At 37.3% G+C, this 26,090-nt stretch overlaps 1 protein-coding gene across 4 annotated transcripts in view; it reads right to left on the bottom strand.

The window, feature by feature from the left end:
* LOC124169663 (neogenin) overlaps positions 1-25,655 on the bottom strand; it is a 354,395-nt gene extending 328,740 nt beyond the window's left edge. For all 4 annotated transcript variants that reach the window (XM_046548314.1, XM_046548318.1, XM_046548315.1 and 1 more), the window contains exon 1: positions 25,190-25,655. In XM_046548314.1, the coding sequence (XP_046404270.1) occupies positions 25,190-25,280 (91 nt within the window). In that variant the 5' untranslated portion in view covers positions 25,281-25,655. The remainder of the gene's footprint in view (positions 1-25,189) is intronic.
* Between the last annotated feature and the right edge of the window lie 435 nt (positions 25,656-26,090).

Genomic DNA, 26,090 nt, shown 5'->3' with positions numbered 1-26,090 from the left:
TCGGTTTAGCAAGTGAGGATTTACCTAGCCGCCAACGAGGCCGGCAATAACTATTATAATCATTAAAAATTCTACCAATTACGGAAGGTTTGCATAGAGTACCTAAATAACATTATGGTCAGAACATTTTTAGTCGGAATTTCCAAACTTCGGTGTTAGAGGGTAGAAAATGTTGGATAAACGAACAAGAGGAAGGAATAGGATTTTTAGATAGAATGACAAGGAATAGGCCTTATTGTGAAATGAAAAGGGAAGTTCTTGAAGGAAAGGGAAGCCCCCAGAATGCTTCTGAAGTACCTACTCCATGGAAATCTACCTTGATGCGTAGAATACTTTAATAATTAAACCTACGTTTATTTAATATTGAGTCCCATTGCAAGGTTAAGTTACATACCTAGAATTATTTTCCCTTTCAAACATGGAAATGTACTCCCTGAAGTTAGCTATGGGCAATTTCGACACAAAATTTGATCATTGGGCCTCAGTTCAATGTTTTATTTCCCCATCGCCTACCCATTTTCCCCTTACGGCCTCTCCTTCGACAATTTCGCTGGATAAGGTACATAACATGCATGAATTTTTCCCGCCCCAAAGATTACTTTTTTCTGATTGAAACGTTGAAAAATTAAAAAGAAAATATCGGGGACAGCGCGAAAAACGAGGGCATTCATGCGATTAAGTCGCCTCGAGGGTCATGTTTTATGGAATGGATGAGGAACCCTTGACGGCAGTTCGGAATCGTTGGGTTGGAGATTGTTAAATGGCATGTTCTTGTTTGAGGGGGTTACGAAGATGGCGCCTGGGCGGAACATTTTCATGAAAAATGCACGTTCTTATTTCCCATCAGCCCCGTACCGAACCCTAACGGCAACCCTTGAACCATCACCTCCGGGCTATTTAGGACGGGTGTTGATTTTCGTTACGGGTCGTAAGGGCAAAGCGGTATAATACGACATCAGAGACCGTAGGGCTCCTGATTGAAAATAAACCCTATAGTATCCTCGAGGCAGGTTTGTACATTGTTGCACAACGCGATATAAACGATTTTTTTCGTATTTCATCCACATTGTTTATTCGCAGTTAAAGATTTTTGTTTTAATTTCATACGTAATATATAATTTTTGTCTAATCAAATGAGCATTTTCGCATATTTTCATTAAAGCCGATATTTAGTAGGATTTCAGCCACTGAATCATATCCACGTTGTTTATTTCAAACCTTTTCGCAGTTAAAGGCTTTCGTTTTTATTTCGCACGTGATGTATAATTTTATTTTTAAAAAAATGAGAATTTTTCCGTGTTTTTTATATAATTTTGGTCTAAAAAATGAGAATTTTTCCGTGTTTTAATTACATCCAATTGAGATTAAATTCAGGAGTTCAGCAACTGAACTTTAAACATTATATAAAGCAATATTCCCATAATAACGAAAATATGAGAATTTACGAAAAACTGAAGACTAGAAAACCTTTCATAAGTGGAATAGGACGAACGTTGAGACCTTCATTATCACTCTCGGGTGACAGATTTTCAAAATTGTCGTTACTTCATTTGTAAATAGAGCAATAACTTCAAACAGTACAGAAATCTTACTTAAATGAAGCATTGCAACATTTCAAAAGGGTTTCATCCTGTGGAAATATCGTAATGTTTCATTGCGGAAAGTTTGCAATGTTTCATTTGACTAATATTAAGAACTTACTCCACATCGTGCCTCATATCGTGGAAAAAGTGCATAAATCGTTAAATATCATCAATCATAGGCGGATTTAGGGGAGGGGGGCATTGGGGCACGTGCCCCCCCACCAGAAGCTTAAAATATAGACAAGATTATTAATATGGTTATCATTACGTTCGTTTTATTCTGTGTATTAAGAAGCCTCAATCATTAAATTTTTATATTAATAAGTTTCATCTCAAAATAAAGAGAATATGTTCTACAGCAATTGTTATATTTTGTTTTTGATCTCAAATACGAAATGATCTGTGAGAACCTTGTGCCCCCCCTCCCCAGAAAACATTCTTGGAACCGCCCCTGTTATCAAGAGTAGTAAGTAGTGCGAAACACAGTACAGCAGCACGACGGTGAATGAGTAATTTTGGCGAGAGGAAATTCTATGGGCTTCAGATGAAACATGGACGAAGAGAAAGCGGATGAGAATGAGCCTTAGGCGTACGAGATGTGGGTCCGGAGGAGAATGGATAAGGTGAGATGGAAGGAGAGAAAAAGGATCGATGACGTTGAAGTGAAAGAAGGCATTGCTAGAGGAGATAAAAGTAAGACAAAGGGAATGAACGAAGATCCTGATTATGGAAGAGGGGATGATGAAAACTGCGCTAGAAATGGCAGGATGTTGAATAAGAGGGGAATGTGGAGGACAATGGAGATATGGACGGAGAGGAAGAGAAACGAAGAAGTGAAAGGTAAGGATAGGAAATTATAGAGGATACTCTTCCGATGACATAGGCGGCGTGAAAAATATTCGAATTAAAAAATTAATAAGAGTAAATTTCTCCATAAAATAATTAAAATATTCAACGAGGATTGCGTCAGATTTATCTCACAAAATTCATCTTTAGTTTTAAGATATAACTTAATTTAAGTTATAACTTAATTCACTTTAAAGGAGAACGGGAACACAATACATGAAGAGGGAAAACTGAAAAAAAAATGATTACACTCTCTCAATTCTTTTTTTTTATATAATAATAAAATGAAACCATAACATCTCCTTAAACTCCCTTTATCTCCCAACTCTCCTTAAATACCTTTCGCATACGCTAGAACTCGGTATGGCGGACTACACACAATAACGAGAATGTAGAAAACCTTGCTAAAGGGAAGGATGTTGGATAAGCGAAGAATGGGTATGTATTAGACAGGGTTCATAGAAGCTGGGAAGAATAATTGACCGTATGCGTAGGTGAAGAAGAATTATCCAGGCAAACAGATCATAAAAATGTAACATGTAAGCAAAATAGCTAACAGAAGATAACTTTAACAACACAATATATAATAATAATTTGCTAAGAATAAAGCATTTCAATTTAACTATTTACAATTAGTGCAACCGCTGAAAACACATTACAATTACAAAAAATTAACTATTAAAAAATTTTGGAAGCAACAGGAATAGATTAACATAATCCCCACATACAGTGGCGGATTCAGGATAGGGTCAACGGGGTGGGCTAAGTAGGGGGTAACCGGTAACCTCCTGGCAGTAGTGGGGGTTCGAACGAAATTACCATTATAACTAACGTAAATTGGATATTCAGGGAATATAAAAGAGACTTTCAACATAGGGATGGGGAGGAATGGACAGGGTGAATCGCTAACAAATCTTTGTAACTGATAACCTCAGCCTAAACTATGCTAAGCCTTTCTACTATGAAAAATAAAAGAATTGAACCTATAATCCGGGTTTCATAGCATACTTACACCTTCAGGCGATTGATCATTCATACATATCCTTAATTATAACATGTCGGGTGCGACCGTCAGGACACCTTACTATCGGAAAGGAGTGGGATGGGTTGTTATAAAAGGAGATGCATACATTGTCAGCCACCTGAAGATGTAATGTGACGTCGGGATCTCTCAAATAATATAATACAAAAATAATAAATAACAATAACATATAATAATAATAATATAAGATAATAGCTTAGTTACCTACACTCAATAAACAACCTATGTGCAAAACTGAAGTATGTCAAAATTTTTGTATATTCTCTTCTTATTTTTTTAATAATCGTATTGTAAAACACTCTTTTGTAACATTTATTCATGTAAATATATTGTATATCTATCATTGTATTTTATTGAGTTCTCATGTTTTCATTCATAGCCCTGATGAAGGTTTTAAATACACTGAAACGTTGGCTAACAACTTTTTCGCATTATATATACGACCTATACTCCAGGAATTATTTTATCATTAATTAAATGAGGTCAAGATAACAGGAAAAAGACGATATAATATAATAAAAACTTCCTTGAAATCCCAATTTGCCATTGACCCTCTTTACTTCACGTCGCCTCTATTAAACTGTATTTAACTTTCTTTTTAATAAACCCCTTCTTTTCATCAAAAACACAAAGCAACCTTCTTTTAAACAAACATTAAACAATCTAAAATATCGATTTAGCGAAAAATATTATTATTATTATTATTATTATTATATTAATAATATAATTAAGTAAAATTAAATATTATATTTAATTATAATTAAATAATAATAAAATATAATTAAACACTATTATATTAATCACCTTATATATTAACATACGAATTGATGCAGCAAAATATCCAAATAACGAAAGAAATTAAATAAATAAAGTTAAATTAAATAAATAAAATGGAGTTGGATAAGGCATGACGTTACAGCAATTATGTTCTGTAACCCGGGTGGAGCATAATTACACATACAAGTGAATCTAACAAGGTTTTATTATTTTATGCTCCTTGTACACCAACCTCAATCGGTAAGGTACTTCAAAAAGAGGAAAATAGATGGTTTGAATTTGGACAAGGTGATAAAAGCTACACAAAAGAAGCAGTTGAGACCGGATAGGATCGATGAATTGGAAATTAAAGAAGACATGACAGGTAAGGAGAGAAAACTGTAAGAGATAAGGATGTCAGAAAGGGTTTGGTTGGAGGACGTAATTAGGGGGGAGGGGATGACGAAAACTGAGTTTAAAATGGTAGGATGTTGGATAAGAGGGAAATAGGGAGGAAAATAAAATGGTCCTTGGATATAATGAAGAGTGATAGGCCTAAATGCCTTACTGACGAAGAAAATTCACTGCGAGAAGAGGGACAGGATGGAGCGATTGATAAAATTTTCCATGTAAACCTACCTTAACAGGTATATTACCAATAGCAGATATGAAGTTTCACAGATGAATTTCGACAGGAAAGTTGGTAGATAAAATGAGAGATGAAAAATATTTACATGAAGAGACAGAGAGGGGAGAACTCTCAAGAGAATCCAGTAGAAAGGGAGCGACAACCTAATCGCATAAAATTGAATCAAGAACGGCCTAATGAAGATGATCGTCGAAGGTTGAATTAACGTAAAGGATTTCAACAGAACTGCTCAAATGAGATACACGGCGTGAAAAAGAAACGAACCCAACAGTTGATATGACTAAATTTATTTATATAAATGAAAACAATTCGACAAAGATTGTTTTCGATTGATTTCGTTTAGAACACTCAGCTTCAGTTATAATATAAGCCTATAATTGTATTCACATATTAAAAGGGTAACGAGGATGGAGAAGAGGAAAAACTGAAAAAAAAAGAATTTCACAGAAAATTTTCCTTTTTAAAATACAATAATTAAAATAATCCCAAATTATTTATGAACTCCAAATACCTTGTGCCTAAAATAGAACTTGAAGTGACGGACTACACAAAATAATCTCAGGGAATGCGGAAAACTGCTAGAGGGACGGATGCTAGATAAGCGAAGAATGGGGATGAAAAGTACAGGGCTCATGGAAAATAAGAAGAATAATTAGCCATGTACGGAGTCGCAGAAGAATTTTCAATGTGGGAAAGCAGACAGGCAATAAAAATGTAACATATAAGCGACACAGTATACGGAAGATTACTTAAATAAATGAATGCGTGATAATAAGTTCTGATACTTAATAAAATATCTGAAGTGTAACCATTTAAAACCAATATAAGCAGACGGTTTAAACGCAAGAACTAATACAAAATTTTGGAATGCTTTTACATAATCTTCAAGTGAGTTCAATAAACTAAAAGAATTAACGCCAGTTCCAAAGTTAGAAAATTTTTAAATAAACATTAAAGCAACATAAGCCCAACCCAATCAGTGCTCTACACCTGTAGGTGAAATTTTACCTTTCCCCAGAATCAGAAATGATAAATTCGTCAATAATATTCTAATTATTCATAGAATAATAACACTTCTTGATAAAAAATATTTTATACTAAAAATCCTAGTGATGAAAATAGTGCGAGAAATATTTGACAGTAATAAGTAGATGGGTCAAAGGAAGGATTTAGCCAATTTCCATGCGAATTCAAGAAAACAAAAAATAATGATAGTCTTCTCCATGATTATAATATTTCAAATGAACGTTAAAACAAGATTCTCCTAACCCAACTAGCGTTTTAAACTTGTAGAAGGTGAATGTTTCCCTATTTCCAGGCTGAGAAGTGATAAATTCGTAAATAATATTTAAAATTGTTCACGAAATACCTGGTAAAAAGTATTCTCCATTAAAAACCCGAATGATAAAAACAGAGGGAGAAATATTTAACCGGCAAAAAGAGATGTTTCCCCATCTCCAGGCTGAGAAACAATAAATGCCTGATTCATATTTCTAATTATTTAAGAAATACCCCGGAAAAATATTATATTAGAAATCCTAATGAGAGAAATAGTGAGAGAAATATTTAACCGGCAGTAAAAGATGTTCCCCCATCTCAAGGAGGCTGGAGAGGAGTAATAAATACGTAATTAATACTTCTGATTATTTACGAAATACCCCGGTGAAAAATATTTTATATTAAAAACGCTAATGCGAGAAATATTTAAGCGGCAAAAGGAGACGGGTCAAAGTTGAACTGGTTTTGGAAACCGCAGTGACTACTACACATCACAAGTCCTCAAACGTTCCGGTCGCTGGCCAGCCTCTGAGGAACTCCTGGCTCGCACGAGGAAATAATTACTTCGCGAGGATTTGGGGAGGAATATCTCTCGTTGGCTAAAATCCCCGCACGAGTTTTGGATTTACGATTCCGGCGGAAAGCAGACCGCCCGCGGAGATGACTCCGCTAATGAGCTCTCGCATTTAGCCAGCACGTCTGCTGAACTCCCGGCTGGCTTCAAACGCTTCCCCGTGATTCGAAATTCTCACACTTGCCACGAAAAATTTCGACGCGAAATCTAGATGATGTCTTCATGAGCTTTCAGCATGCCACCACGCAACAATTACGGACGCCGTAAAATCGTGCAATCCCTAGCTCATTTAGATAGTGGCTTTCCTCTGAGTTAATCCTCCTAGGACGGTAGCTTTGAATTCACACCTCTGCCGACACGAGTTTCGCGGATAATCACAAGATTAAGTAGATTGAACGATGCCCAAAACATTCCAATGGAAAAAAACCGTTTAGGTCAGGAAAAAACGATTAAAAAAGACGAATTGTGCGGTGATGCTCTCTACTTTGTCTTATCATTTGGCCTTAAAAAAATTTTATACGTTCAAGGGTTTTCGCAAAAATCAAACATCTTTTCATAAAACAAAAAAAGATTTTATCTTGTATGCATCTAGCAAAAATAAAAAAGAACAACGAGAAAAACTCTTATTACAGTGATAAATAATCTCAAACTATCACAAGAACCATTAAGATTAATACCTAGGGAATTGTCTTTCTACTCCAGGCTCGTAATATCTCAAAAAGCGTGATAACGGCTCTTTTCTTCGGCACACAGAAACTGACAAGCATTAAAACAGTGAAGTCTCCAGCACAGGTAGTGCCACATCGGCATTACGTCTTACACTGAAATACTGGATATAGCCCTAATAAATTACTCGAGTAGTGATTTTGCAATATTGCTTATTTTGAATGGTGGCTTTCCGAGTTACACCTAATACCTAGTTAAGTTTACCTTAAAATCCCCACCTTTGCTCACTTTAGTTCTGCAGGGATAAAATAACGCTTTTGGGTCACAAAAAGAAGTATTAATGATAACGATGGCGAATATTTTTTCCATTTTCTTTTATTTTTAGGCCTAGAGTGCACGAAATGAAGTATTTACGCGTTTAAGGGAATTCGCAGAAAATAAAACACTTCCATATGACTAGAACCGCATGATAACAACAATCATTAACATTTAACTTCAAGTATTCAATTGTCATTTCCATACGGAGGGCATTGTTTGGTACAAGATGAATAAAAGATTGGTGAATCTATCGAACCGTGAAGTCTCCATCACATTTAGGTTGTTTATAGTAAACAAAGCACTCTAATTATGTATATTAACCCAATGAAATAGTTGCTCCGTTATTCGTAATACTTCGATTCTACTGAAAAACTTGGACGCGAAATCTAGATGACTCCTTCATGAGCTTTTAGCACACCACGCAACAGTTAGTGGCGCCGGCAACTAGAGCAATCTCTATCCCATTTCAGAAGCGACTTAGCCGTGTTTAGCCTCCATAGACCAAAACTTTGCCACCACATCTCTGCTCAAGTTTCAGCGGGTAATCAGTTGACTCAGTATTCGCCTGTGGTCCATTGCAATCCAAATATAACAAAACTTTTCGAGACCTACGTGTTGCAAAACCAGAAAATGGTGACAACTAAGCTTAAAACTTTTTTCTATTGTTCTCATATTATTATGACCAGAAACGTATATGACTAGATATTCATTCGTTTTAAGGAATTATAAGGTATAAATGATTAATTCACTTTCAAGCGGATGGTTTACTTGTTTTCATTTTATTATTTTGGCCTCGAATTTACAAATAATTTTTATGCTCGGCATGTCATTCAGAGTAAAACAAATTTTATTTCTTTTCACAATAAATATCACACGTATGAAGGCTAAAAGAAAGAAACGTTAACGGGAAAAAAGCCTAAAATAAGTGATAACATACGAAAGATCTTGTTGTGAACTAAAAAGAGACGTCCGTGCAGGAAGGGAGACTGACAGAATACTTCTTAAGTGCTCCATACAAACCTACCTTAGTCTGTAGAATAATTTAATAATTATAGAAATAATAAGAAAGATACGTGTAAATTAAGACTTCACGATTAGGATTATCATGTCATTCAGACCCCCTGCCAACTCAAAAATTCTGACTATAACAACGAGACGACGTACAATCGTGCGATCTCTAACCAGCTCCGGTATTGGATTTCCCTAGTGAGGAATCTACGCTCCAACACACCTTGAGTTCCACGATTTAGCAGAGGAGTTTACCCGTCGCCCACAACACCGGAAATTAAAACAAAGGTTTAAGAGCCCTAGGTCTCGAAAAGGCGAATTTAATATCTTGAGTCTAATAAATCAAAGAGTTTTGACCTTCATCTACATCTACTTACATACTACTCCGCAAGCCGCCTAAATTGGCGCTTGTTAGGACACCAGCCGTTTCCACATAAAAAAGGAAATGCTCTAACGAAATTAAGCCTAGAATTTATTAAAATCCTTTATCGTGCGATGGAAAAATTAATTCCATACCTATCCGTTCGGCAAAATATCCCTCTTAATTTATCGTTTCTGTCGGATCTGGAAATGCAGTAGGGTTCTAATATGACGTTCTCCGGTTCGCTCGTGAAGATACCCATTCTCAATTGCTCAAGCAATCTAAGCCTAGCGCGTAGCCTACGGGTCTCTTAACGGCTCCCAACCTAATTCATTTAGTATTTGTGTGACGCTTTCTGAATGACCGTAGCAGTTTATGACAGAATTGGATCTTGATTATCCTGATTTACAGGGAAGAAAATTATTATCACGAATCAGACCATTAGTAATAACTGAAAAACATTTCCATTTATTTATGAAACTAACAGTTGAAACAAACGGACGTATAAGTTCCGAAGTAAATAGGAAAATATCCAAAAATCTTCGGTTTAGCGAAAACATACACTCATACGAGATATATGCACTTATACTACGTGAAGATTTAACGTTTACCATTCTCATTCCATTCAAGCCTCCAGCATTTCCGAATACCTGATTATGGAAAGTCCTCCGCCAAGCACACCTGAACGTAAATCGTTAAAAGTACTACCCCTAAAAATGTACAATCTCTACACTAGTTTAATTATACATCGCAATATGCTGTCGCAGCAACGAAACGCGTCGAAGGAAAATATATTCAGTGGAAATATTGCAATGACTTATTTTAATAATACTAATAACTTCCACCAAATCGTGCCACGTATCATACAAGACAATCCCTACGGCCTATTTAGGTAATGCTTGGTCCGTTTGACAGCTTACAACCCAACTATATGAAACTACTCCTCGTCCGCGAGTAATCTGTTAATTCAGTTGATAGTAGAGTTTGCTCGGTGTCCACTACCTCCGTAAGATAACGAACGCATCGCTTATCAAGTCCTAAAGCCTTCGTTCCTCCACTAGCATTGGACCACGGTAGGAATCGCAAACATGCATTCCAACCAACTTCGATCACACTGCCATGCAATCAGTAGATGCAGATAAATCGCACAGTTCTGCTAGCTAGCTTCCAAATACGAGCTTCAAGCAAATTGTTGGATGAAGAATATCACATACGCGTCCACACCAACAGATAATCCATGTAATGGAAAGTTATTAGGATAGAAGCTTCTGGCTTCCCCCTAGGTGCCTGATTAAGTGCATTGCGATAATTCAAAGCACTGAGCTAGATTTCGCTAGATGCTGTATGCGACATTAGCTGATTTTTCCACGACACTCACCGAATTAGAGATGAAAAAATGTCGGTCGAAATAGATTTTTCGAGGAACCGATTTTAAAGCTAGACTTTTCAACAAATATCGAAATTTTAACTAAAACATCTATTAATTGAAAAAGCGACTGTTCCCTAAAAAAAAGTTGGTACAAAAATGTTTATAAAAAATCTACTCAGATTACATGCTTCAATTGTTCGTAGTAAAGACTTACAAATGATCGCACATTGAAGCTATGGTATATCCGCTTGGAAACATTCGGCTTCACTAAAATTTTTAAGAAAGATCAACTGAATGAGATGCTTTCTGGATGATCGAAGACGTACCTTAGCAATTTTACCGGTCTTCGAGAAAAGTCTATCACACGGGACGGATGATGTTATCATAGGCTGGTAGTGACGCTGCTGATAACATACGACACGTCAAAATCGAATTTGAGAACCCAAGTTTTGATCGAAACTCGAATATCACGGCCCGATCTCGATTTTCTCTATCGTTGACTATTAAAACCCGATTATCGATTTTAAACTAAATCGATTTTTCCAACACCAAGCAGAATTCCCTGAGTTTTTCCAAAAAATTCCCGTAATTTCCTCAGTATTCCTGGTTATCTAGGTTAGCGGACACCTTGATTGTGCACTGCATGTTCAAACCGCACCCAGAAACGTCATGACACGGATACGAACCCTTGTCCTCTTAACCGCAAGGCAGTAAACCATCCCAACATTCCTTAATAAAGCAAGCGCACCAACCTTCAGGTCAGACACTAGCTCACGATCGAACCAGGATAGCATCCTCCTCCCGCGCCCCTTGTTAAGCCTCCACGATCCAGGGCCCGGTGCACGTAAAAGGCAAAAGGCACGCACGATTGAGTCAACACGCTTCGGCGGTATGCCAAACTAAGAGAGGAAGAAAAGCGGGAGTCTACGGGTAGGAATCACCGCGCGGTATGTGAAAGGGTATATGGACAAGAATCGAACAGAAACGCGATAATAGGCGAAAGGGAGGGGGCGGGTTGGATGCAATTGACAAGTTTAGAGACGAAGGGGCACGCGGAACGAAAGAAAAAAAGTTAACGAGATCTAACGGGGAGCCGATGAGAGACTAATGATGCTGGAATGAAAACTGAAGGGTAGGCGAACTGGGGGTAGGGAAGAATAAATTACTCCAGGAGCAAAGGAGATACTTCCAGGAGGAAGCTCCGCAGCGACTACGCCAGTCGAAACAATGTTAAACCAAAGTTAAAAAGTCGACACAAAAATATTTTTTAAGCATATATTTATGGAAATAATTTAGAAAATGCGAATTCTGTTCCTTTGGAAGATAACTAACAATGAATAAGGCAAAATAGTAAGCTGTAGAATAGCCGAAGCGAAGATAAAATACCAGAAAAAAAGAGAATAACGCAAAACATTAACAGCATGAAATTTGAGTATAGAAGTTAACACATTTGAGTATAGAAGTTAGACAACAATGGAAACTGAATGGTAGGCTAACTAGGGACAGGGAAGAATAAATTACTCCAGGAGCAAAGTAGATACTTGAGAAAGTTCCACAGCGACTACGCTAGTCGAAACAATGCTTCAATACTTTGTACGTACATGTGCATTAATTGTAAAAATTTAGACATAGTGAATTCTGTTACTTGGGAGGCAGGATAACCAACGATGGAGGAGACAAGATAGAAAGTGGCAGGATAGCCGAAAAGAAGAGAGAATTCCACAAAAATAAGGATAAAGTAACAGCATGAAATTTGAGCATAGAAGTAAGGCAGCAATTGAAATTTACGGGTAAGCAAACGGGGATTGGGAAGCATAAATTACTCCAGGAGCAAAGGAAGCTTAAGGAAGTTCCACAGCGACTACGCTAGTCAAGACAATACTTTCCTCCTATATTTCGCATAAATATATCGTAAAAATCAGGTGTACAAGTGAGGTTCTTTGTTTTTTCGGTTCCACCGGTTTTAGAAGTTAGAATCGGAACCAGAAAGAATCAGTGCTGCAATACCGATAGCGCAAAAGCCAATATTGAAAATTTACTTGAGCACTACATAAATTATATCGTCAAATGGAGTGATTCTACGGATATAATGATGAGATACGAACTGTGTTATTTCAGGCAGTTCTAGAAATATCCCAATGGATATCCGTTCAATCCTTTAAAATTTACGTTAACATCTATTTATTCCTGTACCACCGAAAACAGCACCATTGGCCTTTACATCGTGGTTTCTTAACATAACAATCGTACACGAACATCCATGCACTTGATGGGTGCAACCTAACAAGGCGTGACGCGAACCCGCGACCTCTTATGTTGCAGGCAAGGACTTAACCTCGCCGCCACCGAGACCGGCAACATTTTTCCAGATGCAATATTCTTATGCTTGAGATGCACGATAATGTTTTCAAAGTTAAGGTATATGCACATAGAAATTTTAAGGCGATAATATACGGATTAAAATAGTTATTCGACGCGAAAAAAGACAAAGTACGAACGGTCGAGCAGGAGTGATGCATCCTCTTAATTAATGGAGGAATACGGGCGCGTATTGTAATTGTCGCTAACGGGAGAAGACGATTTATGGCGAAAAAAAGATGAACGCGGATGAAAAGATGAAGGATTAGATGCTGGGGAAGACATAAGAACAGTTCCGCTCCTTACCACTTCATCCCTTTCAACGGTGAAACGTCTCATGTAAAGAAATGTTGCCTATAGGTCGGGTATTGACGCAACTAATAATGTTCCTTATCTTTTTTTTGCTATCTAGGACGGTCAGGCTAACCTGCCCGGTCCAGCCATCTCCGTAGATCACTCTATAAAACCTTGGGTAATCCCCTCTCCCTGTGGACAGATTTACAAGGTAGCTCATCTAAAGCGACCTCAAGGGTGATTACGAACCTATACCGTTCCAATTAGGTGAAAAAAATACCGTCGGGATTTCATCCTAACGGGCAGGTTCCAACTCTTCCAAGGACAGGTGATTTAGGCCTTGCAAGTATCTAGAAGACAGGTTACCGTGGAAATCAAAACTTACTTTTTGCTTTTCACCTACATCTATATATTACCCCGCAAGTCGCCTACACACTGTCATCAGGCGTGTGGCGGGGGGTGTTTGGGTATTGGCCGTTAACAAATTAAAAGGTAATGTTCACACGAAATTACACCTAGTATTCATTAAAGTCATTTACTGTTCTGGGGACACGAATTCCTATGCCTATCCGTTAGGCAAAATATCTCTCTTAATTTATCGTTTCTGTCGGACCTGGAAATATAGAGGGGCTGTCATATGATGTTCTGCGCGTCGCTCTTTAAGATACCTATTCTCAATTGCTCAAGCAATCTAAGCCTAGCGCGCGGCCTCAGAGTATCTAGCGGCTCGCAACCTAATTCGTTTAACATTAATGTGACGCTCCCGGTACGCCCGTAGCAGTTTTTGACGAATCGCGCAGCTTTCCTTCGTACTTTATTAAGTTTAATAATTATGTCTTACGGCACCGGATCCCATGTGTTCGCTGCATATTAAATTTGTGGCCGGGCGAGTGCGAAATACCACCTCTCATCTTTTACCTTTTCATCCGAAAATATTCTCACAATACGCTTGACGAATCCTAGCTTCTTCGGAATTCGGTCACAAATATTTCTCATATGTACTCCCTAAAAACTTGCTCATTACTTTAACCTGAAGATTAGAGAGGAGGAGGGTGGAGAGGTGAGGGGAGAACTAGCCCCAGACTAAGCCAAAGGCGTGAGGATTTTAGATATTCAGGGTATTTATTAAGGATGTCCGACGGCTTACCATGGGATATGAAACCGATATCTTACAGTCGGTAGCTAAAAATTACACCCACGACGAATAATGATAAGGCCATAACGTCTAGACACGCATGGAGTGATAAGAAATGTCATTTTTCGGAAACAACGACACATTTAACCGTGACTCTAAACTTGGTTGGTCGTGAGGCAGCATACTTGTTGAGTGTTCCCCTTACATGAATTTACAACCTTGTAATACGCCCCGCAAATAGTTCGATTCGGAACACGCTCGGTTCGGTTCGGTTCCCAAGGAATTTCATATGAAAGAGGATACTTCCGTACCTTTTTTGCACTCTTAACTACTTTAGTAGCGGATAAAATAGTGAATGGATATTATAGTATGGATAAGATATAATAAAACACATTCATTCATGAATTGCCATTGAAGCATCCGAAAAATACGCACCATAGTCAATGCCTGGCAAAAACCGCCGTTCAAATATTTTGGGATGGCAAGCAGGATACGAAGCTAAACTATAGTTCCTCTTGTACGATAACTTTTACATCCCTAGTCAACCAGAGCAAAATTCAACTGTCGAGAAACAAATTCACGCCAAACATTGAATTACCAACGACGAGGAAATAGACTATGTAAGAAGAGTCAGTGGCGTAGCGAGGGGGGGAGGGGTTTGGGGGATAACCCCTCCCCCACAACTCAGGGGAATTCTTAAGTTTAATCTATTTAATTTAATTGGATCAATATTTTTTATATAATAGAGTAAGGATTAATAAAATATCACTCAGAAGGCCGTAAAACTCACCATTTGAACCATTTATCTTATTTTTTTCTGGCGGAAGCGCCCCGCACCTCCCGCTTAACCTGGCGGGTATTCCACACCCCTAGGCCCCCCAGTATTAGTTGCAACTAAAAACCCCTTAGTCTTAATTCGTAGCTGCGACCCTAAGAAGAGTGACGTGGAAAGAAAAAACTGGAAAGAAATGACCAAAGATTTTGAAGATGAAAGGGAAGGATCAAAGAAACGTAACAGAGAAACTAATAGGATTGTAGGAAACTAATACGACAATAGATTTCGCCCTTCTTCACAGAACCTTAACGACCAAGCTCCACTATAAATAAGCCTGATGAATTCAGCAGAAGGACGGGTTGATGGCAGACTGAGCGAATATGGATAGACGCAAAACAGAAAACCTACTTAACATCGTTCGTGGAATAAAAAGTTACTAGGATTTTTTTTTCAGAGAAAGCGAAGTAGGTTGTAACCTATGACGTTTCAAGGGGGGAAGACGACACGATAATATGAATACAGAGATTTTCAAGCGATCAAAGCCGGAGCGAGCAGGGGGTACGTTCAACCCCCTCCCCGATATGTTTGGGAGATACGATCTTTATTACAGCCGTCCAAATGAAGCCCCCCAAAAATGTACATCCTCCAAAAAAAATCAAAAACATTTTTCCAGCTACAGCCTCCCTAATGACGTATCGTGGTGTCAACCACTAACAGAAACTGGAGGGATAGGGGGTAAAATTCCTCATAGGGGAGAATTTTTTTTTTCATTTTCTCTGAGAAATGTTGCAATTTGAAACCGAATGTAACCCATAAATCTCGCGCCGAATTTAAAACAAGTAGAGTAAAGTCATAATATATCTATCTCTTTTTTATTATTCTGTTACTACTGTTGAAAATTTGGAGTACAACATTATCTAACTATTTTCGTTTTAGTGCAATCATATGTTACCAAATCTACTACTCACGTGCTAATTTTTTACTCTCTCTAAAGTATATTAATAGTAAACAGAATAAAAGCCTAGAAACCTCTCAATAAAGAAATTCCCTCTCTTGGGACTGTTCCCTATCAACATCGACGCACGAATATAACTTGGTTGCCCTGTTCTGCAGATTTTACAAACAATTAATAATAATAATAATGCTTTATCGGCCATTTTAGATCAGATACATAAAAAACATACACAAACCTTACATGGCAAGTCAAAAAAAGAAAATGCAGGTAAACATAACAAGGTTACGAAAAAAATGTTACCTACACAGTAGGAATAATCAATTTAATACAAGAAGTAATATTTTCCATCACATTCTTTTTATTAAGTGTAATGATTTGATTTTTTTAAGTGTAAGATTTTGTGTAAGGATTAATAAAATATCGCTCCGAAATTTCGCACCCGCATCTCCCGTGTTCCATACCCCCAGTATTAGTTGCTCCTAAAACCCCCCTGGCCTTAATTCCTAACTGCGCACCTGAAGAGTACCACCCATTCCATATTGACAACACTTCCCTTGAATTCTCCAAGAATATAATGCCTGCATTAGACTCCAAGTTAAATAATTATAGCATACATGTCAATATGACGAAATGCATAGAGTCCATCGAAGTGTTTTTATAAATGAATGAGAAATAATATGCTAATTGCGAGATACCACGTTATATTGTTATTTGTAATTTTCAGAAACTATTCGACCTTTCGAGGAAGAGCAATTGCATAACCTTACACGTGGTCTGAACGGATGGATGGTCAAATTTAATTACCCTCGCAGCTGAAGGCCAAAAACTAAAGAATTAGCCCCAGAGATTTTACGACCGAATCCAAGAACGGCCATCTTCGAATTTTCCCAAAAGCCGTAAAAACGTGAGGAAAAGGATTTTACGGCCGTGGAAGATACGGGTGGATGGTTTCCTAAGCTAAAGTTCCATTATCCAACATTTTAATGGCTGTCGAACGTAAGAGAAATTGGCGGAAATGCGGAAGGTATTCCGTTGACGAAATGCACAATTACTCGTATATCTACACAATTCGCATGATATCATTTGAGTTGTTCGTTGTCTCTCGCTTGCGGGTACAGCATGGCCAAGTCAAATCGGAGATTACATCACACCGGCTTAATTCAATAACAGAAAGTTTCCTAGAGCCTCGTACCGAGCTAAATACACTGATTTCAGTAGGAAAACGAAAACAATCGAAAAATTAGCAATGAAATCACAATCAATTTTCGGGAAATTTTGAAATACTCTCGAACGTCGCTAAAGATAATACAAGAAGCGTTATGAATTAGCTAGAATAATCTTTATAGACACTTTTTTACATAGGTACGAAATGATGCACATATTTCGTAATTGCCCTTTTCAAACCCTTAATCTGTAACTTTTATGTATATTTTTTGCGGAGTAGGCACTTACGATAAATATTCGCAAGGACACGATACAATAAATCATTACACTCCCGAGGTCACCCATTTTATATAAGGCAGTGGTAGGAAGTTTTTTACCTAAGATACTCTATGCAACATGTATCATTATTTTAGGTACTATCACAAATAAATATGTAAACACACATCTTTGAGTATATTCCAGCATTCTTTTTCTCCTAAAAATTGTCAGATAATAGAAGGCAATTGAATAAATTCCGTGATTACAAATATGAATTAACTTCGCATCCATTGACTCGTTAATGCAACAGGGCAATTAAGTAAAATTACTTCGTAATAGCCAAAGAATAGTAATGATAAAAAAAATACTAGTACTGACCAAGCTAGTTGCTAGAAAACCTGCCAATAATGAACATCACTCGGAACTATTCCCTAGCAACGTCGAAGCGAATTTCCTATTTGATTACCTCGTTTTACACACATATTGTAGTTCACCTGTTACTCCTAGTGAGATCACAGGTCATAATCAATTAAATTTATCAATTACTAACGTGTGTAAACTAAGTGTGTATCGTCCCGCTCGTTATAGGGCACTTACGTGTTATTTACAATTTCACAATAAAGGAATAGCAATGGGAACATAGTTGAAATCCGTATATACGTAGATAATTTCCGACTACCCCGTCCCTAATACTTAAATGATGTTACTTATGACTCCGTAGTTAGACCACAGAGGTAAATGAATACATATTGCGATTAGAGACATAAGTGATCTTCGCGCATAACGATTTGTTAGCTGCTACAGGGCACACAGATAACGCCCAAGTGTATCTCCCTTAGCAGAGGACAGAAAAGCCATATGTTTGTGGTTCGATTCACGGTCTTGGGGGATTTTTTTCCAGGGTAATTAATTTTCTTTCATCGTCATTCACGCAGTAGGTTATAAATACTATATATCTTGGCCGCCAAAGGTATGAGGTTCTCAACTGGTGGATTTATGGAAGACCTCGCGATGCCATCATGGATGGACCGTGATGGCTGAACGCCAAGCGCTATGAACCTCGGTACACTTATCATGGGACTAAATGAACATTTATAGCGTAGTTACACGGAGGGCAAAAAGTCCGCGGTTCGATTCCTGGTGTTTAAGTGAGCCAGTAGAGCCGGAACCTGCCGTCTGCCACCATACTGCTCGACAATGAATTCCTCTCGTGGGGCATACGACTAGCAACGTGGACCCATACTTTCTAATTGATTAACTCGCGGTATACAATTTATTGCAGTCTATTTTTTTCACATAATTGTATCGCGTAGTTAGATCAGAGTAGTAAATGAAGACATTTTTCAATTACAGGTATGGTTGATCTTGACGGGAAATATCCCTTTAGTAAAACAACTCAACTAGGTCAAATAATTCCGTAATCACTAGGCTAGAAATGGGTAAGAAAAAGAAAAGAAGTAAAAATCAGTGTATACCAAATGCTATTAGCAATGAAAACACTACGTAGCTTCCACGATTTCTTTAAAAAAATACTAGCGGTTTCGGCTGTCACGTCATTCTCAAGTACTTAAATACCAAGTACATAAATAAGTTCTAGTATGGCTAGCAAGTTTCATACGGCTTTTTCACACGGCAAAATTACTTGTACAAACTCTTCCGTGGACCCTTGCATACGGAAAATTACATAAGTTTAAAGCCTCGCTTCGTATGACTGACTGAACACATGATAGAATCTGTTTTAATGACTTTCATACAAGAATACAGTCTGAAGCAGTTTGTGCGTAATGTTTCACCGTGTATAGCTAGTAAAACGGTATTTGGGAATCTGCCAACGATGAACTGTTCACGGAACTCGAGACTGTTCCCTAGCAACGTCGTCGCATACTTTCTACTTGATTACCCCACTATATACACTTCATTGCTCTTCACCTATGACTCCTAGATCCCTAGCTTCGTGATTTCCAACGTGGAAGTTCCAATCGCCTTCCATTCCATTAATCTCAAGATTGCTATCACGCCATCCATTGCTCCATTACTATATAATGTACGTGACATACACGACCATCCTCAGTGGCGGTTAAGGAGAGATTGCCGCGTGGAGGGTTTCGGGATCGAACACCGAATAAGTAGAGTAGGCCTCCAGGGCCTAAGTGTTAGCCAATTTGCTACTTTAACATACCCAGATGCTAAGACAATACAATTACTAATAAACACGAGAATAACTAATGATAACTATGATTTTCTGCCCTTGGAGTCTGCAATATTAGAATGAAAACCTAAGACCCAGACGTCGATATAACAACATAATGGCTCACATCTACATCTACATCTACCAGGCAGTTAAGCCATGGATGTTTGGCTGTTTGGATTTTATTACGTTAATTATTTTTAGTGCTACCATAATATAATTCACTGATCATTATAACGTATTTTCCGCTGTAGTTTATGCCTTTGGTGACATTAATACATTAATTCACGAAGCTAAAACACTTAAAATAAGGCTACAATGGATATTTGTAACGCTACTCTTCAAATCAATAAATAAAAGTTAGATGAAAGTCCATACCGAAGGAAAATTTCTTCATTACTTAGTGGATAGGTTCAAGGGGGTTCCAAACCCTCCGATAAAATTTAGGTGTATAGTCGAAATTGAACACTTTTCAAATGAACCCCCAGTAATACCAACTAACTCCGCGTTACCTCTAACCCTCAGAAAAAATTCTGGTCACGGCCTCGCTCTACCGCAACAATTAATATTAAGTATGTTTAAGAATAGCTCGTTAAGAGAGTCTGGTGACCTATACATGCTACCTATCGCGGAATAATGGTCGTCAAAGGTGATACAAGATTCAAAACCTTAATGAAAAGAAGAAGGGAGTCATAACGGAGTGAGGAGTTTTAATTGGGGCATAGTGGAGGGAATGGCGGTAGCTAGTTGACACAGGCTCTTCGGAGAGTAGAACAAATAAGGAAAAATGGATGAATAAAAAATTAGGACTGTTTAAAAAGAGGGCGAGCGAAGATTTGACCGAACAGAATACCAAGATACAAGGCTATTCTCAGACGGTATATCAATCACGAAGTCTAAGACTATGGAGAAAAAAATTAACCAGTTGAAGAGCGAGGACAGTTGATGCATTTTTCAAGGTGTCTATTGGTTGGGATGTATCAGGAAATTCGGGAGGGTGACATTTACAATTAAAGGATGGGAGCGATAAAAAATACGTTTACGTAATAAACTGTAAGAAAATAATTATACATGAACATTTCATAATGGTGATAATTAGTCCCATAAATAAAAAAGAGTGATGCGAAAATAAGATTTTATTTTAAATTTATAAACTGCCAACATATTATTTTTCAATGAAGATGAGAATGATGAGGATCAAATGGCTCGACCGAGTTAGAAATGAGGAAGTCCTAAGAAGAGTAGGAGAGAAGAGAAGCCACGTAAAAACCTTGGTAGGAAGACGGAACAACCTTATAGGCCATATCTTGAAGCATGATGAAGACAATCGTCGAGGAGCAAGTGGATGGCAAGAACGGAAAAGGAAGACCTCGAACAAAATATATGGAACAGGTAAAGAAGGATGTGAAAGATAAGACATACGTAGGTAACAAAATACTAGATGCTAGGAGAATTGAGCGGAGAGCTGCGTCAACCCAATCTAAGATTGATGATCAGTGATGATAATGATGTTAAATAAAAGAGTAAAGAATTATTTCAGTTCTCTCCCTTATACAGCTTGTATCCTTCGGTGCCATTCACAATACAACGAGAAAGGTTATGGAGAAAGTTGTCTAACGTTGTAGTAGGAAACAGAAGTTGTGAATCTGAGAGACCTGTGTCTCTTCAAACGCAACACAATACAAATATATAAATTCAGCATTAAACCTTCGAAAGTCAAATTATTATAAAAACAAAATGACGTCAATTGAAACAACAATCTCTAATAAAATAATGTAATAACAGAAAATATAATAATAGAAATGAAACGTAACTAAATGGTTTCAAACTATAAGACTCTAATGCTATGTTTCAAAGATTTTTAAAAATAAATCTTGCTCAAGAATAACATCTAACAATACGATAGTGAGTGCCATTTCTTACAGATTTTAAAAAAGTGGAACATTGACTCAATACTGACAGAAATCCTCATTCGTCACAAAGGAATTATAAAAATTCAATTTATGCTATATTTCTAATCTTGTCTTTCAATTAGCAAATTCACTATGCACGCAAGGTTTTCAAAAATGATTTCCTCCCAAGAATGGTATGATTTAATACGAAAATGGATTGAGAAAAGCACAACCATGCCTATTGCTACAGCTTACTACTTGATACACAAAAAGACCAGTATAGCGAAGATATATCGGGTTTCACACCGGGCACGGTCCTCTGGTGGATTGGATGCGTGAATACCTGAGGACGATGGGCGAGTTGCATATCGAAACGTTGAAAGGAGATATGGAGGACCTTACCCTGAGTGAAACCCGAGAGATCTTCACTGCCATTGTTCACCGGGAAAAAAACTGGACATTATTTACATCACCTAAAACCAGTTTCCATAGAAGCAGGTGTATACCAGGGGATGCGTAGGTTAGGGTCAGGAGTTAAAAAGGAAAACAGAAACAAGTAACAACTTAACTAGTTACTTAGAAAGATGGGTGAGCGAACTTATCAATTCCGGGATGATAAAAATCACGTGACTTAACTAAAATGCAAAACAGAGCTATCAAACACAAAGTCAAATAGGTGATATACAGCATTAATGGTAAGGGGAAAACTGGTAAAATTAAGAATCGTCATGTATTAAACTAACACAATGCAGGCTTTCTGTGAAAATTACATTCCAGAAAGGCGGGCTCTGAAAAATATTTCCAACGAAATTTATAAATTCCTATAATAGAATGGATATGCAAACATCCCAATGCGACAAATGCCGAAATATCGAAATAATCGCCGCAGAATAAAAATATACCTGATATCCCAATCGTCAGGAAAGACACGTACAACGGTCGTGAAAGTTGTATCTGTAGACCATTCAAAACACGCCCTTAAATTTCACAATAAACAGCAGTAGGCACGAAAACTATTTCGCAAAAATGACAACGGATAACTTATGTACCATGTAATACAAGGATGTGAACCATTGTTATTGTCGTGCAACGTCATGATTACGTGTAAATCAAATAAGTATTCATTGAAGAAACAAAAAATAATAAGTTAATACGAAATAACCTAGCAATCTAAATATATGCATACAATGGCTAAGATACGTGCAATTACATTTGATACAAGCACATAATAAGAATGTGACAATAAATTGGTGGATACACAAACTTATTCAAAAACCTGCTCGCAAGACGTTGCAAAGCAAACACGGGCTTTCATCGCACACATATAAAATAGTCCCAAATTATATGTGAATAACATGCTTTATAGTAAACGCTTATGACGATGTGGTTACTCCTTCATCCAAGGTCACCAAGGAAACATTTAAGATCCCCCGAGGTCCAACGATTTCCAAATGCTAAGGTCAAGAAAAGTAATTAACCTTACAACTAGAGGTCCGCCACAGAGACAGTAGTTCCAGAAATGTCCGGAATAAAAAAATATCTATCGTGCCATCCATAGTTCAATCATTCTAAAATGAAAAGTGTACCAAGGGCTTAAACTAAGCCAAAAAGGCATCTCTTTCCAACGCCTGACCACGACAACCCAACAAGAAAATTACGTCAGGTCTGAGAGCATGCGGTATTCCATCCTATAAGTTACAAAATATAAGTAACAAATTCTTAAAATACGGTCAACAGTTATCAAATTAAACCTATATCACTTTTAAAATCGGCACAAATTTGAAATCATACAGAAAACTTCCCCGTAAATTTCCAAACATATTTTCACGTGTTTCCTCTCTAGAATGCCGGGACACAAAGTAAAACTCATCCCAAAAGTTTTCATCTAATCCATCCTTGGCTTTCAGTAAACAGAAAAAAATAACCGGCTGAGATATGGGAAAACTTGCACACAGTTGCTGAAAATTTTAAGCATTATCATGGATTAAACTTCCCAAGAACGAATTCACTCACGAACCTCTGCGCATTAACTTATTGCCATGGATACACAACAATGTTGCACTCCACAATATTTAGACACATATGTACAAACTGAATCCCGAAATCCCACTTTAAATATTAATTTATACTCATCATCACAGTTTCGAGGACTTGATTTCGACTGCAAATCAAACCACGATAAAACCATAATTTGGGTGTCTGAATAAAACTGGGTACAATATAAATCAACCTTTATGGTTCAAAATGTATTCATCCTAAAAATCTTGTTTACGCACTTCCATGAAAAAATTTCCGTACTAAGTCAAAAGCTAGATAACTTCCTCAGAAAAATAATCCCACCCAAAAATATTGTGGGTGTCGCTTCACAAGTGTACGAGTATAAATTCACCCAAGTATGAACCTCAAAAAGTATATTAATCGAATTGTGAAAATAAATGTCAACAATAATTAAATTACTAAATGCATGGGACCGATCTCTATATGAATAATTATTTTTGTACGGTAATGAATAACCGAATATCGACAGTCATGCTAGAGTATCCATTTAATTTATAAATCTCATAGACAAATATCTTATGTAAAAAATGCCTGACGCGCCAAATTACTGCTTCTATCTGTTGCCACCCTAGAGTGCATTTTTTAATTACCTTATAGGAATACAAATATACGTAAAACGAAAAAAGGCATGCATGTGATATTTAACTGGGTAAACAGATAATTCTTAATTCTACATTGCTACCTAAAATATGAGATAAATATAAACAAAAATGGATCAAGTATAATCAACAAAGATTATGCTAAATTACGACAACAGCAATTAGATAAATATTTAAGCATGACTACATTTTTCGAATTTTCTGTTCGAAGGTCGCGGTCAAAAATTACTTCATAATGTTTAATTCGAAATGTAATGAGGAGTTAAATGAGTACACATGGTGCAATTTATAAGGTGGTATTTTATATTCGCCCCTTCTGCTAATTAATGTATCATCAAGTAACAAGAAATTTTGATGAATACATGCATGGACCAAAACCTAATTAAAATATGTATTCGAAACGCTTAAAACAGCGTCTGCAATGACCATTAAATTATGTCCAAAAAATATCGCTACGTTTTAATATAATTTCAGGACGCAAAATTCCACCATTCGGACGAAATTCATCCCTACACTTGAAAATATTTTTCAACTATGCGATCTTTCCATTTCACTTCGGAGACAGCTAGCCAATCTACAACGGCAATGGAATATTTAGCCTTCGAAGCAAAGCGATGGATATATCAACGATTTGGAAAACCTCTTGATACATTTCCTACGTGAATGTCGAGTTCCCCCAAGGCGCGATCTGTCTTCATACCTGCCGCGGCGTGAGCAAGTTCTTGGGACGAACGGTAGACTGTACCTGTAACAAGCTGTTTACTTTTTTCAACTCTACCCTAAAAATATTCACGTAAGGAAAAATAGTTTAGGTCCTTTTCAATCATGAAGACTGATAGAAAAATTACAACTCGAGCAAGCCTTGGTTCGCATCTCCAAATAAACAAAAAGATATTCACCATAAGAGAAAGATTCATCAAATCTTACACAAACATAAGCATGCGTGAGGGGTAAAAACGATAAAAAGTAGTTGCTAAGTAGCCAATTGGCGACGATATTTTTGCTACTTTAACGTCATTTTTCAGAGGAAAGGGCACAAAATTATGATATAAAAGTCCCATACCATTGACGGCAGATGCCAGAAGAGTGAAGATTCCGAAGACGGGCAACCAGCTACTTCTCTTTCTTCGGGTTCCTCTCCTGAATTCGTGCATTATTGTATCCTCAGTCCCAACACTTTTACTTTACATGTTTAGAAACAGCAGCACTTCCTTGGAGTAACGTAATGATTACACTTGGTTATCACCTGGGAGACACATACACTTCACGGAACGCCTAAATCCTTACTGGTTTACCTGTGGTGTTTACTGCGCGAGGCGGAGGGATAAATTGATGTTTATGTTCCAACGGGAAAAACGTCGATAAAGTCAGCGTCGGAAAAAGCTCACCGAAAAATTTCAGCAACGACGAATAAATTCACTCTTCGGCTGCCGAAGAAGAATGTTCCACACAGGCTCTGGTAATTCTCGCTGCCTGGTAGTAATTGACAATTACAAAGGCGGAATGATACACACAGCCACCACGCCGTCAACACCTATGGACCAAAAAGACCACTTCTCAGGGAGCCTGCCATCTTCCGGGAAAAATCTTAACAAATATGGAAGCGGTCACGTTTGGAACTGCGTGCTCCGGGCAACTCGGTTTTAAAACGATGGCGCTAAGATTTACAAAAAGAGTCGGCATTGATAAATATGGAAGAAAGATCTACATTCTCAAATAAAAATTCATTCAAGGAGTTGACCTTCCCACTATGAAATAATCCATTAATAATTTTTTTCTAGATATGAAGGGATATTTTCCCAGAATTGTACGCAAATTACAAATGATATCAACCTCCCTTTCAGATATGGCGTCAAAATATGAACATCCTTCCATTCCTGTTCTAAAAAATTATTTCCAAATGTATAGAAATGATAATTCCGGTGAAAAAATAAACTATTTCATTTGAAAAACATTAGATACGA

Source organism: Ischnura elegans, chromosome 12 (assembly GCF_921293095.1).
Source record: "Ischnura elegans chromosome 12, ioIscEleg1.1, whole genome shotgun sequence".
Taxonomy (NCBI): Eukaryota; Metazoa; Arthropoda; class Insecta; order Odonata; family Coenagrionidae; genus Ischnura; species Ischnura elegans.
The sequence above is the reverse complement of the archived record's forward strand: the minus strand, read 5'-3'. Positions and strand labels throughout refer to the sequence as shown.